We start from the raw sequence: 17,360 nt of genomic DNA, 5'->3' as shown, positions 1-17,360 counted from the left end.
ACTCTACAGGTTGTGTTTTGAAACTGGGTCTGTATTGTATCCATAATGACCCCCTGAAGAGTTTTTGGACTCTTGTGAGCCACATCACCCCCTCCTCCCTCTGCTCTCTTTTCTACCCCTCGTCGTCTCATCTTCCTTCCCACAGTCCTCTCTGACTGCCCCTCCTGTACTGTTCTGCTGCTCGTTTTGATGTCTGCCTGGTCCAAGCAGCGGTCTCATCTCTTGCAGCCTTTCTTTGGTTGCATGTGTGAATGTATGTGTTTGTGCGTGCGTGTGTGTGTGTGTGTGTGTGTGTGTGTGTCAGACACTGTGAAGTACTTCCAAGGACAAGGGACGAGTAGCATACAGTGTATTCAACAAGTCCTGGAACCTAAACAACAAAGTCTTGTTTGTCATTGCCTTTCAAAATGACACATACTGAGCATTTTCTGATCTGATGCCACTTTCAGCAGCACAACCTCATACATCAGTGCCCTCTGACAACCGTTAGATATGACTGCCAGTCTTAGTTATCGTATTGTTAGATCAATCAAGAGAGAATGTTGGACAATTCAGCAAAATACAGACAAATTCAGAATTCTTTGTTCCTACAATGTCTGCACATTGCAACTGCTCAACTGTTTAGGGAAAGAGAATGGTTATGTTTCTTTTGGGCTGTGGTCCACCTCAAACTATGGGCCCCACCATTAAAGTCAGATGTGCTACATCACCATCCTGATCACCACAGCCTAACTTTCTGCTTTATGTACTGTACATACATGACACACCACTTCACAGACTGACACTAAAAGTTGGTACTGGATGAAAATCATGTGCTGCAGAATAGAGTTAGTGGACGATGGAAGACTAGTTTAAGTCCCAAAAAATACTGAGACCACAGTTAAAAGAAAGCAGATTGACTGTCATCAGGAAACAGGAAACTAACCGCGGTCACATGCCCTGAGACCGAACCATCCACCTCCCTAAGAGGTTTTGTAATGCCAGCTGTCGTTGGTCAATTATTTTATTATTCATCATTAGGTATTTCAACCCATTAACTTTTACCAAACCTAACCAAGTGCTTTCATAATTTTAACCACATAAAGATGAGGGTCTGGCATGACCACTGTTGTGCTGGACCTTGATCCTCACATCACTCTCCAATGGTGTTACATATCGTTTGTCAATGGCAATCAACCTATTCAGTCGTTTAGATCTGAGAATGTGTTAATATTGCATGAGTCCTTCTTCAGCCTTTCTTTCCTGGAAGATTAAAAAATCTGAAGTGTCCCCAAAGGTTTGTCTTCACTGAAGATGGGGCTGGTTGAAAGGATTTTATCTCTTGAGCAGCATCGTAGGCTAGTTTAAGGTTAAAGTAAAAGTAGGCAGGTAGCAGCACAAACATGTAAGACTTTATCATATTATGTATGTTTTAATGTTCAAATGTGATTTTTTTTTTCATGCTGTTCTTATTTGATACATTTTTTCTACATATGTGTGTATTTGTCTTTAACAGCCACACTGAGGCAATTTCCTATCAACTGTATGTGGCAATAAAACACTGAACTGGACTGACTTGAATACTGAACTGCACTACACGTGTGGCACATAGTCCTCTGCTCTGTCAACGCAGAGTGTGTTGCAAAGAAAAACTGATTACTGATGTGCAAGAACTGATTTTTGCAGAATTTTGTGAATTTATTCAGTCTTGAAAGATAAGAGTGTTGAGTCTGAAATATAATAACATTGTGTTCTCACCTCTCCAACACAATATTCTCAGAATTTCATGCCACTTACTGCATAGTATAAAATGTATTAACAGAAAAACTGTGGACTGGGTGAGTTTATCTTTAATTGTAGGAGTGGAAAGTCACAGACATGAATCGTTGGTTTTATGCTGGCACATACTGCAGGGTAAAATATCCACATTTCCAATCATTTGAGCACAGAGCACAGAATCTCTGTGGTAAAGTCAGCGACAAAGGCAGCACAAACCTATTTTACAGGGGATCATGGCAGCTGGCCACGGAGTGAATGAGCTTGCAGGAACCTTTCATTCCTTCAACCTTCTCTCCTTAAAGGGCTCCCTCATATACAATTAATGATGGTATATTCACAAACCAATAAAGGAATCCATAAAGGCTTCCTTTAAAGGTGCTCGTTGATCAAAGGAAAGTTAAATTTCTTCTACTTTAACACAAAATTTTAGCCCTTCCTTAAAATCTTGAAATGACTCCTTTCTCTTCTCTTGGCTGATACGTGATCATACAGAGATAAACACACATTCACAGGGCTGCAGCCTCCCACTGCTGCACACTAAGAGCTAAGGGTCAGGCAAAGATTTCCTTGAGGTCTCTATCAAGAGGACCTAATGGATAGATAAATGCTTTGAAGTGCTCTTAGAAAGGTTGAAAGGAAACACTGCAATCAAAACACAGGAATCAACACACTGGAGTGAAAGATTTTTTTCACTTTCAGACCGCCTCCTCTTTCAGCACACGCTGTATTAACTGATGTAATCGTTCGATTTTGTGTCAGATCATTTTCTATATCAACTAAGTTGCACTTTTGTAAGTCAGCTACAACGCTTTTTTACTTGAGTCCCTCTGGAGCCTTTTTTAAAGGGATAGTTTGACACTTCGGGAAATATGCTTGTTTGTTTTCTCACGAAAACTTAGATGAGAAAATTGATACCACTCTCGTGTCTGTGAGATGACATGAAAATGCTGTAGTTGTGATTTTTTCTGGGGAGTTATGTGCTGCAGTTATTTCTTGGTGACCAGCGGTGTACCAGCGTACAGTCACTTCCTGAATCCTCTTCTGGTTGTCTTGTCATCGCACTGTGATGTCAGTGAATGGTTTATTAGCAATGGCTCAATTTCTATGTAGTCCCACGTAGAAAAAAAAATGATGTAGAAATCAGTGCGAAGGGATTAATAAACTGCAGATTCAACTTCATGACCTAAAGATGGGAATCTGTGGGACATGCAAGCATCCATTATCTATAACTGCTTAATCCTCAGGAGACAGATGACACTGGGCGAGAGGCGGGGTACACCGTGGTCAGCAGTTCATCACAGGGCTGACACATAGAGACCACTTCCTCTCACATTCACACTGTTGGGCATTTAAGAGCCACTAATTAAACTAACCATCACATCTTTGGACTGAGGGAGGAAGCCTGAGCACGTAGAAGAAAACCTATGCTGACACGGGGAGCCCCAGCCAGCCCCAGCCAGCCAGTGGACCCAGAACTTTTTTGCAGTAAGGCGACAGCACTTACCACTGCACCGGCACATCCTCAGGGCATCCTGGAAAGGCTCAGTCTTTCACAAGCAAGGACAGAGCGAGGTTCACCACTTTGTGAACGCATGAATGGATAAAAGATATTACTACACAGGCTCTAGAGCATTTTGTAAAAAAAAAAAATGTTGTCTGTGAACACAGTTTGTTTGCAAATGAATGCGTTCTGGTTTCATTTGCATACCGTCCCAACAGGATTGGGGCTGTACAACATATATAAGAAAAACAGTATTTGTGGCTTTTGCATGTAACAAAAGTAAGAATTTCTTTACTGCTGCCTGTAATGACTGAGAGGGAGAAACTTTTCAACTCAGATATTTTTAAATGAATTAAAATACAGTATACTTGGGTTAAATTTTGAGTGTTTGATAGCGTAGACAGCAGAAGAGCATTTGACAACTGTCTTTGATCAATAAAAATCTTGCCACACTTCTGATCCATTGTACATGACATGAGCTCAAGCCACTGGTACTTGTGTGAACGCAAACTACAAACTTTTTACAGATTGATTGAAAGTTTCGATTTCAGGGGGCAGAAAAACTCTGAAGAACTATTAAGTCATAAAACTAAAACATGATGCTGTAGAATAGATGAAAAGCTGACAAAGAGTTCTGCTTTGTCACTCTTTACATAAACTTTTTAAAAGCACAAGGACGACGTGCATTGTGTTCACATTCGTTGATTCAAAAGCAGCGAACCCACACATGGAGACATGATAACAGTCTGTCTTGGATTTTGATGGCTCTCTTCATCTCTTTCCTCCACCCCTTCCCTTTCGTTCCGTGCTCCCTCTGCAGTGGTAATGTTCACGTTAATGTCTCTGTCCTGAGAGTAGGTTTTTTCGTTGTTGCTGTGAGAAGAAGATGAGACTTTGCCCGCTTTTGGGGTCATGTGTAATATCCCTTTGTTGTCTCCTCTATCTCAGCTCATACTTAAATCGCTCCAGTTCTGTCACTGAAGATGGTCCAAACTAGAACATTTTTTTCCAGACAAATGTGTTTTTTTGTTGTGAAATGAAACTGCAGGCTAAATTAAACAGACACGTTCTCGTTTGCATCTCCACTTGTCTGGTTATTCAGCTTTCTCGAGTCTCTTTTTAATGAGTGGCTCCGTCAATGTGTTCTGATCTTGCATTTTATGGCTTACTTCTTCAAAACTTCTGAGAAAACTGTTAATTTAGTCATTGGACTAACTGGAAAAAGGGTACACAAACTCATCTTATCTTATCCCATCAAGTTTATGATTTCATCCCACTGATTTGGACCAAAGCAAACAAAAGCAAACAACAACTGGTTTGAAAACCGATTTTACTGCAGTAGACAAAAGGCCCAAAAGCACCCAGAAGGGCTGAGATTTGAAAATCAAGAGAAATTTCACAGATGACTTGCTCTTGATTTGTGAACATACTTCAACTAATGAATAATAAATCAGGATATTGTCAGCTTGGTCCACATCATGTCTGTGAAAGCTTTGGATAATGCATCTAGTCTCTCTAATCATTTGCAGTGGACAGTTTTGCAAACCATGACGTATGTCTCGTGCTGATGTTCAATACAAATGTAGGAGGTAGTGAGTCTGTCGTGTAAACCAAACCCATGCTCTATCTCATATTGTTGTGCAGGACTATTGATAACACCAATCGTTCCTTTGCCAGGGACTGGGTTAAAAATAACCTTTCATTTATCCACTCCACTGTAATTACTTCGCAGCTTCATTCAATTAAACTTTGGAATTTCTAATCAGAGTGTTTAGCAGAGAGGTCTGCTGTTGCCACACCAACCAAAGTTCCCAATCGACTTTGCTTATTTTAGCAACTCTCAGCAGGAATCACGAAATTTCAACAGACCTGTTTTTATTGTTTTTTTTGTAACACAACACTTCAGTTCTTACTTTTATTCCTGTTTTTTGTGTGTGTCTCAGCTTCACAAAGTGGATTCGGTGGGCTGTGTTACACACTGGAGCCAAATTACAAGCTTGCTGTTTTAGTTTGCCACTTTAAGAACCAGCCTGTGGGATTTAGTGGCATCTAGCGGTGAGCTTGCAGATTGCAACCAACTGAACACTCCTTGCCTCACCCTCCACCAGGTGCTGGAGGATGTGGAGGATTTTTCTAAGTCAAATTCCTTGTTTTTCTTTTGGAAACCTGGCAATAACAAACCTGATTCTGATTCTGATTCTGATGGCTGTGGAAAACACGAAACACGTGAAAGGCCCTCTCTTGTGTTGTCGCCTGTGTTTGGTTTGTCTGTTCTGGGCAACTGTAGAAACATGGCAGTGCAATGTGGCTCATTCATTCACCCTCCCTGCTTTAAAAAATACATTATTGTGGTTCTCTTTACCAAGGCATTGAAAGGAAGTCCCTTGGTGCTGAAATGTGTGTGGATGAGAGCGGGATCAGTAAAATGTGACCTTTGTCCAACAATCAAAAAATCACAAAAGCAGCAGCAAAACTGGTGACGGCTATCACATTTAAGCCAGTGTTACAGTCCTAAATGTCAGTACAGACAGTCTGTACTTCAGTGTGGTTTATTAATTCAACATGGAGCAAAAGCTTGAGCGTGTTATATGACAGTACGGACTATTTCACTGTAAGCATACACACCGGCTGCAGCAGTGCTGCCCAAATCATAAACAAATGTAAGGTTGTGTTTCCATAGTAATGTGACATAGTTGCCATGGTACAATACTTCCTAGAGACAAAAAGACTATTTTTGTCTTTATAACTGCTGACCAGCAGATGAAACCTGGATCTATCCTCCATCTTCACCACTTGAGTAATGCTGGTATTTATTTTTCTGTATGTCATTTTAGAAGAGCGCTAGCAACATGACACAACCTTGTAATGACTGATGCCTACACGTGGAGGAAAGGCACGCTCGTTATTCCTTGTGGTGAAATTTTCATATTATACTGGAGTCAGATCTTTAGCCTCATTCAAGAATAATTAAGTCATTTCTGAAAAGATTTCAGCAAAGAAACAGATAATCAATTGTCGAGCGAGATGCATACAAAATAACTTTAAGAAGAAGAAGAAAGAAAGAAAAACACTTCAGGGAAAAAATTACATTTCTCTACTTTTTCAAACAGGGAAGTAATAAGCACGGTGTGCACTAATGCTGAGTATCTCAATAAAAATGGGGCTGTGACACTGACCAGGACAAGTGACTCCAAGATGGATGGATGGCATTAAGGGTGGCAAGGAATGCAAACGGATTTATTAAGAGACACACTGTATACTGAAAATGCTGAAAAAGTCTGCTGTAAGTCTTGAAAAGTGAGCTTTCTGAAGTGACTTTAAATGAGTGATAATCATAAATGACAGTGATAACTTGCCTGACACACAAAATCACTGAGCTGCAAAGCAACGACAAGCTTGAAGCAAAGTACAACAACATCCCTCTGCTCGAGTTCTGAAAGCTGTACATACGTCTGAGGAGACTGAAGTTTGCATCTCTGTTTGGGACAACCAACTACTGTGAGCATGTCTTCTCAAATCTGACTACTGCACAGACTTGGTTCCAAGCAGTTCCAGCCATCTCGTTACAGGTTAGTGTGATATATGTGTTCGGTAATTCAGCATGGCCCTCGAAGGATGTTAGAAAAACTGAAATGGCCCTTGAGAGGAAAAAGGTTCCTCGTCCCTGATGCAAACTAAGCATGTAATTTAGATGTCTAAATGACATACTATACTTTTCTCAACAGCATTTCAATGACTGTATTCTAAAATATACCTCGGATGTGCTTCACAATGAAACACAGAAAGCAACCGTTAAATCCGTTGTTGTTCCAGTCACATCTTCTCTCTGATGACCGATCATTACTGCTCTCCCATATCAAACAGAACCTTGACCTAAAACATCACATTGATTAGCTTCACTTGATCACCAAACTGAAAAAAGCTCGTGCACGCTAACAACATGCACACACACATACACACACATCCTCCAAACTGCACTCCTGAGAGCACAGCCTAATGAGCATCAGACAGCAGAGCGCTTGTGTAATTGGTCGTGAAAGGTGGGCGATCTCTTGTACCTTCCTCTCCAGGTCTTGAACAAGATCAAAAGGTAGCATTTAAGGAAATGATCTATCGTTGATAAGCAGCTCAGGACCGGAGGAACTAATTATTCTCTCAGATCTGTGCTGAAGTGGCCAGCAACAGCGGCAAAGGAGGCATCCTCACCTGTACGGAGCTGGTGGCCTTCTTTTTAGTCTCTTTGTTCTGCTGGTATAAACCAGCCCCATGAAGCAGCAATAATTTGAATTTAAGGAAAAAAAAATATAAGGAAGTTCACACAGTCTGTGTTTTCCTTTAAAACAACCTAATCCTAATGGTATGACCATTGTTATATTCCCTGACAGAAAGTATCTTGATACTGAAAGCAGTTTGTGTAAATACTGTTGCTAAGAGCCTGGAGCTGATTTGAGTGACTGCTGCTAAATGAGGCCTGATGCTGGGCTATTCAAGAGATGTCTTGTGTATGTCTAGAAAGCAATGGACTGTAACAAAAAGTGTTGTCTGCTGCTGAACTTCAAATATTGATTAAGAGAAAACAGTGTTTTGGAATTGCTCGAAAATACTTGATCCTATACCTCCCATAGTGGAACTTTAATAGTGCCTTTTCTTAGCCTTAAGATGCTCTTATGAAACCAGACCCTACACTTTTGTCTTCTGTTTTCATCTGTTCATGATAAAAAAGGCCAAAGGTACAGTTTCTCTCCCTCTATCTATTATTTTTGAGCTTCTCCTACTTAAAATCAAATCTGCTGTGATTATAGTAATTTCAGCTACTATTTGTATAATATTCCAATACCTTCTTATATATTTCACAGCCCAACATGGGACTGCCCTAAAAGAGCTTTTTTATCTTAAAAAACTACTCAAATTGATCAATCGTCAAAATATTTGCTGATCAATCTAATTTTTGGCAACTAATCGATTAATTGTTGCAGCTCTAGTAATAATACTGTTGTAGGTGTAACAGTTCAATTTCAACAACTCTCTCAGCTGCACTTCCACTGTAGCTTGTAACCCAGTCAAACAGGTCCACCGGGAGCTCCTTTCATTCTTCACACTGTCATTTCTGTAATCCTGTCTCATAAAAAAGCAGCTACTTTTTGAAGGTGCCCTGATATTCGCCTCTTGAGAAGGATTATTCAAAAAGAGGGATGGGATTCATGAAAGACAGCCCACCAGGTTTATTGTGCGAGCAAACAAGGAGCTGTGTGAGAGCTGACTCATAAATAATTTCACACTTTATTGGTCCCTGTGGGGAAATTTTCATTTCTCTCAGTCTTGTTCCAGGTAGGTCAGATTACACGGTCAGGCACTGAACAACAGGGTTTGTGTCTTGCTCAAGGACACGAGTCAGGTGGATGCTTGTTAACACAGGGCCTTGAACCCACTTGCCCTCCATCTATTGTAGCCTGACTGAATTAAACTTGTCATTTGTCAGTCCATGTTTCCTAGTCAGCAGTCTCACTGCTGCCAGGCACTCTTGTGATTTAATTCCTCTGAGTACATCATTTGTTTCTTTCTACTCCATGACAAACAAAAGAGGTGTTTCAGTGCCCATCTCAACAGATTCTAATTTGAAACCAAAATGGACAAGAGTGGATTTTCAAGTGTGAAAAAAGGTGTGAGAGTCCAAAGAAAACAAGGAGACACAGGTCTGGACTCCAAGCTGATTACAGGTAAATAGAGATAAATAGATAAGACCAGTCACACCAAGAGGAGCCGACAGGAGGGGCAGTGGGGATAACTCTTGGTTTAGGCTTCGGCGTCGCACGTTGGTTTAGGCTTCTGCGTCGCGGCGACGCCGTACCTACGCCGTCGACGCAGACCCCTACGCGGACCCTACGCCGTAGCCTGACGCGCACAAAAAATCCTGACTACGCGTCGCGTCGACGCGTAGTGACGTGAACGTCGAGGACTGTGATTGGTCCGTTCAGAACGTAATTTTCGGTTCAGTCGCAGCCCTATGGTCGCAGCACAACAACACCGCCATTTTCAAAGTTTCTGTGGTGAGAGCTACAAGAAAAACTGGACCAAGCCGAAGAAAGAATTATCGAGGAGGTACGCAAGTACGACCACCTCTACAACTCCTCTTCGCGGCAGCAAGAGCCCCCTGAAACCATACAAAGACACAGCCGCACCCCCCTAGCGGCTTGGCGGTGAATTGCGGAGCAACGCGTTCTCTCGACGCAGAACTACGAATGCTCAGTGACGGCGTAGGGTGTACGCCGTAGGTACGGCGTCGCCGCGACGCCGAAGCCTAAACCAAGCATCAGGCTACGGCGTAGGGTCCGCGTAGGGGTCTGCGTCGACGGCGTAGGTACGGCGTCGCCGCGACGCAGAAGCCTAAACCAAGCTTGAGTGTTAGAACAGTATGTGATCAACACCTGGCTTATAGTGGTGTGTGTATACTAATCACACTGTGACGACTCATCTGGGGACAAAACTATGGTCACAACAAGCAACCATTTTATGGTTTGGTTTTAGGGTTAAATTTAGTATTACAACAAGGATAAAATTAAAGTAAGGGTGGCAGTTGTGGATGTAGCGCTTGTCAATGCAGCATCCTCAGAGTGTCCTATGATGTGTATATGCAAAGTTTTATCTCCTGGTTTCCCTTCAAGTCCTTGGGATGGAATACTTACACAGACCCCAACACCACAGTCAACTGTAACCCACGCCAAAGTAGTTTGTGCTATAATTTGAGGAATCGCTTTAACTCACAGTAACACATCTTGCAGCTACAAACTTCATGCAACAACAGAGTGATAGATGGAACTGAAGAAACCCAAGCTGAAAAGGGGTTTTCCAGATCAAAGTGGAAACATTTAAGGGGCACAAAATTGGTGCAAATTGCTGTGACATGACTGGAAACTCAACCAACCCATAGGGGAAAAGAGGGAGACAAAGTATCATTGCATGAGAGAGAGAGAGAGAGAGAGAGAGAGAGAGAGAGAGACACACACACACACACACACACACACACACACACACACACACACACACACACACACAGAGCAATGTTCATGTGCCTGAATCTGTGTATGGGATTTTACTGACTTGATGTGATTTCTTTGTGTGCTTAAGGACTAGACTTCCATGATGGATAAATACAGTATCGTGTACAAGCTAAGAGGGTATGTGTGATAAATACTGTGTGTGTGTGTGTGTGTGTGCCCATGTATTACTCACTTTGTGGGGACAAAAATCTGTTTACACAGTCACATGTGGGGACAAAATACAGGTCCCCGCAATTTAGGATAGGGGATAGGGGAACTGAGGATAGGGTTACGGGTTAGGTAAGCTTAGGGTAGGTATAGGGTTAGGAATAGGCAAATAGTGGTCAGGGTTAGGGTTAGGGTAAGTCTCCAGGAAATGAATGTAAGTCTATGTAATGTCCCCACAAGTGATGAAAACCCCTTGTGTGTGTGTTTGTGTGTGTGTGTGTGTATGTGTGACTGTTAAGAAAGAGAAACAGACAAAGAGAGAGTGATTCTTTCTACCTCAAGGAGCTGTACTCTGACTTTGTTGTACGCTTTCAGCCAGCGAACTTTGGATGGTGAACAGGGTGGAGGGCCATCTTCGAAGAAACTGAGAAAGATAAAAGATTATCCAGTTCAAAAGGTCAAGTTTCAAAAAGATAGCAGGCATAAATCAATATCGAAATTAAATCAGTGCCCCGAATCTTGCAGTCAAAGGATGGATTCGCATTTTTCAAGTCTATCTTAAAACGACACTCCCATGAACAGTTGGTCAAATCAGACTCTAACTCTCATCTCATATTAGCGTCAGCTTAACTTTAAAATGTATTTCTAGACAAAACTAGGAGTGAGGAATTTTTTTACATTTAAAGCTGATTATGATGGGATCTTATAATGGCCAATAAGCAAGCAAAAACTGTTACCCATTCAAGGACATCACATTAGGATGAGCCTGCTCATTTGTATTTTCTTCCACATGAGGAATTGCCAGTTCCTTGTCAGTGCTACCTAATTACTCTCTTTCTCTCATGTGATACACATGGAGATGTCAGTTGCTTCATTTCACCTAACACTAAAGAGCTTCACCGCAGGCTTCCTCTACATCCAGTAGGAGTTGCTGGTGCACCCACAAGTCTGTAATCCCTCTCTGTCTTCCCACCAGCTAACTCTGAGATTGTGTTCAGTGGAATACGAAACCACACAGCACCATTCTTAAAATGACATTCTCTGAATTAATCATGCAAACATAGATGTCAACTTCATTTTAATTTAATTTAATTTAATTTAATTTAATTTTTAATTTATTCATTTTATTTATTTTTTATTTTTTTCATACCAGATTTTAGTCTTGTTATCATGGTTGTCCAACACTGGTTTGGGCAGGATGACTGAAGAGTCCTTCAAATCTTTGTTGGAGCCAGGCTCAGGTAGTGGATGCAGCTCTTTTTCAACCTCCTCCTCTTCCTCTTCTTCATTCCAATTAGATGGCTGGCTATTGAGAGAAGGACGAGGGCCGCTGGGATCTCGGCGCTCCTCAGGCTCAGAGCTGAACTGGGAGCTGGCTGGGCTGAGGTTGCCTGATGAATCAAAGCGACTGCTGTCTGGTGGACTGTAGGAGAATAAGATTGTTGTTTAGAATATGGTAGTGATTTGGAAAAGCAATGTGTAGTTAAAGGACTACTGTGGAATTAAAAAGTTTTATTCCAAAATAGAATATTTAGGAAACTACAATTTGAAACGCATACATTTTTCCAAAGCACAGATGATCTAAGAATGATTACACAAGAAAATGAGTTTTTATTTACTTTGATTCAAAAAATTAGTTTTAATTTTGAATGGAGGACCTTGATTTTGAGTGAAACAATTCAATTCATTTGTTAAAACAAGAACTAGGTGTAAAAGCCATAGCAAAAAAAAGCTCATCATTGTCTGTTGCTGGGAAGAATGGAGCACAAAACAAGGAAACTAACAGGGCTATGTCAGGTAAGATGAATGACTGAGGCTGAATGCAGCCCACGTCAAGAGACGGCTGCCACCAGCAAGTCCACAGCGTTCTCAAAGCTGGGTGGTCATACTATAAATTTAAGGCAGTAACAGCTTGTTGATAGTTACAGTTTTAGAATAAAGAATAAATAGAATAAAGAAATTACCCTTTTAATTCACCTGCTTCTATTAGAAAATATTTACAGGATCTTTTAATGTACATGCCATACAATGCACATTATTCATAATTCTTCAACCTATTAATAAGATTTAAACTGAAAGATTAAAAACTCTATCAGAGCAGTGGGGATGCACTTAACCTGTCCGATAAAAAAAAACAAAGTGGCTGACTAGGAGAGTACAATGTGGCTGCTGGATGATTGAGACTGCTAACAAGGAAAGTGGCTCTCTGTTTTAACTGGCATGATTTACTTTGACTTGGGTGAAGGCCAAATTCCTTCTCACTGTTCCTTTTATTCCAGTGTCCAGCCTGCCTGCATGATGTACGCTGCCACACCATTATAAATCTACCAGAGTTTGATTCATATAAACAAATTGGCTGAGGCTTGGAGAATAATTCAGAGAGCTGCAGGGGACACACAAGTGAAGAGCTAATGAATAAACTCCATCAGTTTCTTCGTTCAATGCACTTCCATCACTGTCAGGGGAGCTATTACTGACTGACTGTAAGTACAAAATAACTCCAGCACATTTATACATAATGGTGAGCACCTTTGAAGCATACGTGATCATTTCCTTTCCTATCATTTTGATCATAAAATGTACAGGTTTTCATGAAATGGTTTGCATTAATGGCTGTATATTGTAAAGAAGAATTTTGTTTGGTTGAACTAAATCTAAAACTGTCTAAATCTAAAATTGGGTTTAGGATTCAGGATAAAGATAATATGTGGGATGGAAAAGGGAAAAAAGATAAATACGGAGACAAATGTAGTCTAAAAGAGGACAAGAAGAACACGAAAGGGACTATACATTTGTCTACATCAGTATGGTATATAAACAATAACATTTATCACGCAAAATGTACTAGCCTTTTCGCAGCTTCCTTCGTCAACAAGTCCTTTGGTTGCTCTGTGTCCAAATCTGCATGCATGGTGTCAGGTGGGTCAACTACACTCCTATCTACCTCACATGGGCTGATCTTTAACTGGGGTTTATCCAAACCTTCTGCGAGGGAAACTGAGTGAGAGGCGAGGCCAGACTGTGGTAATTGTACTAAAGTGTCACAGCTTCCTGTTTTTGAAGTTTCTGTTGGTCTGTCCATATCACTGGCATCTGCGCTTTCAGTTTCTCCAGAACTTGGGGAAAGTTTCTCAGACTCTGGTTCACAAAATTCATCAGCAGGTTCTGAACTTTGGGACTGAGGCTGGGCTGTGACCACTGATGGAGTGGATTCAGTTTTGGAAGGGTCAGGGCTCCCAAACATCGCACCAAGTTTCATGCCAAACACAGATGAAGCAGATGATGGTTCATCCTTTCCAGTTGGCTTTTCGTCCTGGAAAATACCAGCTGAAAGGTTTTTAAAACCAGAAAAGAGACCACCGTCTGTCTGCGGAGGCTGTGGTGTCTTTGTACCAGTGGCTGAATGTGGAGAGGTGGAGAACAGGGATCCAATGGATGATGAGCCTTCAGTAGCTACAGACATAAAACCAAATTTAGGAGCAGTCAGACCTGGTATTTCAAATATGCCCTTGGTTTCAGGAGGTGGAGGTGATGCAGCTTTGTCAAGCACTGCAAGACCTGGTCCCTCTAAATTCTCAGCATGCTCATTGTTCCCTGCTTCTACCTCGGGGAAAGCAGTTTTCATGGTAGATTCTGTCAGAGAGCTTTCTTCTACCTCTGCTTTGTCTGTTCGTTCTGCCTCCTCTACTAAGCCTTTTTCAGGAACCTCAGAGTCCTCACTGCTTTTAATATTTCCATCTCCAGATGAAGGTGTCTTCTCTGTACCTGTCTTTTCAGCGCTCTCAGAGACAGGTACCTTTACAGAAGAATCCCCTTGTCCAGACTCTGTACCAGACTGCTGATGTTCCTCAGTTTTTGTTGTTTCAGGACCTTTGAATATACCGAATAGGTCACTGGTAAGGGACTCTGTAGCAATGCTACTTGGAAGTCCAAAAAATGAGCTTTTCTGTTGTTGTTGTTGTTGTTGTTGTTGTTGTTGTTGTCGTCGTTGTTGTTGTTGTGGCTGAGGAGGAGCAGGTGATGATCCAAAAAGTGAACCAGGTGAACTTGAAAAAAATCCACCAACAGTTGATGATTTACTTGGGGCATTTTGGGTAGAAAACATAGACATAAAGCCAGAAAATGGAGCTGGTTCAGGGGGTTTCTGTGGTCCTGGCTGTCTTGGTCCAGCCATTCTTGGTCCTGCCATTCTTGGGCCCCCCACCCACGGCCCTCCCATCCTTGGTGCTCCCATTCTTTGTCCCGGTTGGCCAGGTGGCCTGGCCATTCCTGCTGTGGGCTGTTGCTGTGCTGGGGGATGACCAGGTCCCAGTGATGGACCTTTCAGAGGCCCTACAGCTTGAGATGTCTTGATTTCTTGTGAGTTGCTAGCAATAGTTTTTTCTTCATCTGATGAGGAGGCCACTGTAACAGAATTATTACTTTCAAAAGGTTTCTCTAATCCATGTACAGGTTCTTTACTAGCTTCTCCAAGCTCTAATTTAGTCTTAATTGGCTCATTTGCAGTCTCATCAGATGTGGCTTTCAGTTCTTCAGTAGATTTTCCCGATTCTGAAACTGCAGCATCAGCTGTAAGTGCAACGACCACAGATTCTGCAGTAGGTTTCTCTGTATCTGCTATCACTGAATTGGCTACAGTTGCCTCTTCACATTTTTCCACATCTGCAACAGCTGTTTGTTTGTCACTCATAACTATCAAAGGTTCCTTAGTTGTTTTTTCTAAATCTGTAACTGCTGTTTGTTCATCACCAGCAACTTCAAAAGGCTCCACAGTAGATTTTTCTATATCTGCAACTGCAGTTTGTTCTTCAACATCAACTCTCAAAGGTTCTTCAGATGATTTATCCATATCTGAAGCTGCTGCTTGTTCTTGACCATCAATTTTCAAAGGCTCCTCAGATGATCTTTCCATGTCTGCAACTGCTAGTTGTTCTCTACTATCATCTTTCAAAGGTTCCTCAGATAATTTTTCTACAACTGCAACTGCAGTTGGTTCTTCATCAGCAACTTTTAGAGGCTCCTCAGTTTGTTTTACCAACTGTGGACTTTTGATTTCAGCTATGTCAGTTTCATCGTCTGTGCTCTTAATTGCAAAAATATCTGCTTCTGATTCACTAATTTCTTTCTCAGCATCCACTGTACCTTTCATTTCTTTACATTCTTTTTTGATATCTGACTGGTCCTCATTTACTTGCTTCATGTGTTGGTCCAGTAGTGTCTTTTTCTCAAGTAGATTACTGGTTACACTTGTTGTGTCTGTGATAGAAGTTTCAACCACAACTGAGGAATTTTCATTACAAGAAAGGTTTTGTTGCATTGAAACTATTTTGTCCACCTCCAGATGTGGATCTGTTAGGGGAACAGAATTTTCAGTGGTATTTTTATTCATGTCCAAGTTTGAATCTTGACCATCTTGGCATGCCTGCTCTACTTGGGGGTCCAATTTGACTGATGACGTAGAGGGAGGTCCAGAGGGTATATTTTCCATAGTCTCTACAGGGTGATCCTTTGCTTCTTTTGAAAAATCGCTTGTGTCTAGGGATTTCACTTGTTCTGAGGCAATCCTTTCCTTCTCAGGAACAGATGTTTCTTGCTCTGTCTTGGCTTCCTCCATGAAAGACAATCCAAACAGGCCAAACCCAGTCTTAGATTTGTTACCATCAGAACTCCCGCCAAGTGAAAACACAGAAGAAACTTTGAAAACCCCATCTGATTCAAGTGGTTTCGAAGGTGCGGGATGTGCTTCTGATGCTTGCTGGCTTTGTCCACCAAACATGGAGAACAGTCCTTTTCCAGAGGGCTCTGAACTTCTAGGTGGTGGTGTAACTGTTGGTCCTGGTGGGGGAATTCTTGGACCAGTTTGAGGCTGGGCACCTCCAAACTTGGAAAATAAACCAGCACCAGGGGTTTCTTTTTGTGTAGTAGAACCTGGGAGGATGCCACCAAATATAGACGATCCAGTGGATGGTTCTCTTGGTGTGGCACTACCCCCAGGATGACCTCTGGGACTGGGTGGTTGCTGAGGTGCAGATGCACCAAACATGGAAAACAGGCCTTTACTTGGGGGTTCTTTGGGTGAAGGGCCTCTAGGTCGCACATTTCCACTAGTTGGACCTCTTGGGCCAGATGGTGGCTGACTACTAGATCCACCAAACATAGAAAATAAGCCTTTTCCTTGGGTCTCTTGTGGGGTTGACAGTGGAGGTGGTGGGTCGTTGGATCCAGCTGAAGATCCAGGTGAGGTGGCATTTGACCCCCCAAACATTGAGAGTAACCCTACAGTAGGAGTGTCTTTGGTAGATGAGCCAGGAAGAATTCCACCAAGTATTGACAATCCAGCTTGGGAGGATGACTGCTGTGGGGTTGCAGTGGAGCCACTGAACATAGAAAATATGCCTTTTCCTGGTTGCTCATGAGGCTGTTCAGGCTCAGGCTGACTATCCTTGACAGGTAAATTATCCTCCTTAGAGGTTGTGATTTCCTCTGTGGAAGGTTGGAGAGGACTGGGTTCAGGGGTAGATAAGATGACATCCTTTTCCATTTTGTCATGAAGCTTTTCAACTCCCTCAGGAGATTTTACATCTGAGGGTACTTCTTTCGGTGACAACTTATCAAGAGGCGGAATTTCTTCAGGCAATACAACATCTAAAGTTGTGCTTTTATCCTTGTGGGCTAACTCTTCCAGAGCACCTACTGGTGGTGCTGGCACTACAGTTGGGCTTTCAACATGGAGGGCCAGGTCACTGAGAGGTTTGGTTTCTTCAAGTGTTGTTAAGTCTGGAGCTGTTGATTTTCTGTCCTTGGAAGACAGCTCAAGTGGTGGCTCACAAGCCTCATCAATATCTGCTTCAGCTTTTGAGAGGGTAACTTCTGTGGTTGAGCTTATCTTGGTGAGG

General features: G+C 42.0%; 1 protein-coding gene across 1 annotated transcript in view; it reads right to left on the bottom strand.

The window, feature by feature from the left end:
* Positions 1–17,360, bottom strand: part of unc13ba (unc-13 homolog Ba (C. elegans)) — a 163,168-nt gene that overhangs the window by 87,989 nt on the left and 57,819 nt on the right. Inside the window, exons 9-10 of the mRNA XM_076730114.1 lie at positions 11,615–11,887; positions 10,801–10,888 (exon numbers count right to left, since the gene is read on the bottom strand). Coding sequence (XP_076586229.1) covers positions 10,801–10,888; positions 11,615–11,887 — 361 coding nt within the window. The remainder of the gene's footprint in view (positions 1–10,800; positions 10,889–11,614; positions 11,888–17,360) is intronic.

The sequence above is a fragment of the Chaetodon auriga genome, chromosome 5 (genome assembly GCF_051107435.1).
Source record: "Chaetodon auriga isolate fChaAug3 chromosome 5, fChaAug3.hap1, whole genome shotgun sequence".
NCBI lineage: Eukaryota > Metazoa > Chordata > Actinopteri > Chaetodontiformes > Chaetodontidae > Chaetodon > Chaetodon auriga.
The sequence above is the reverse complement of the archived record's forward strand: the minus strand, read 5'-3'. Positions and strand labels throughout refer to the sequence as shown.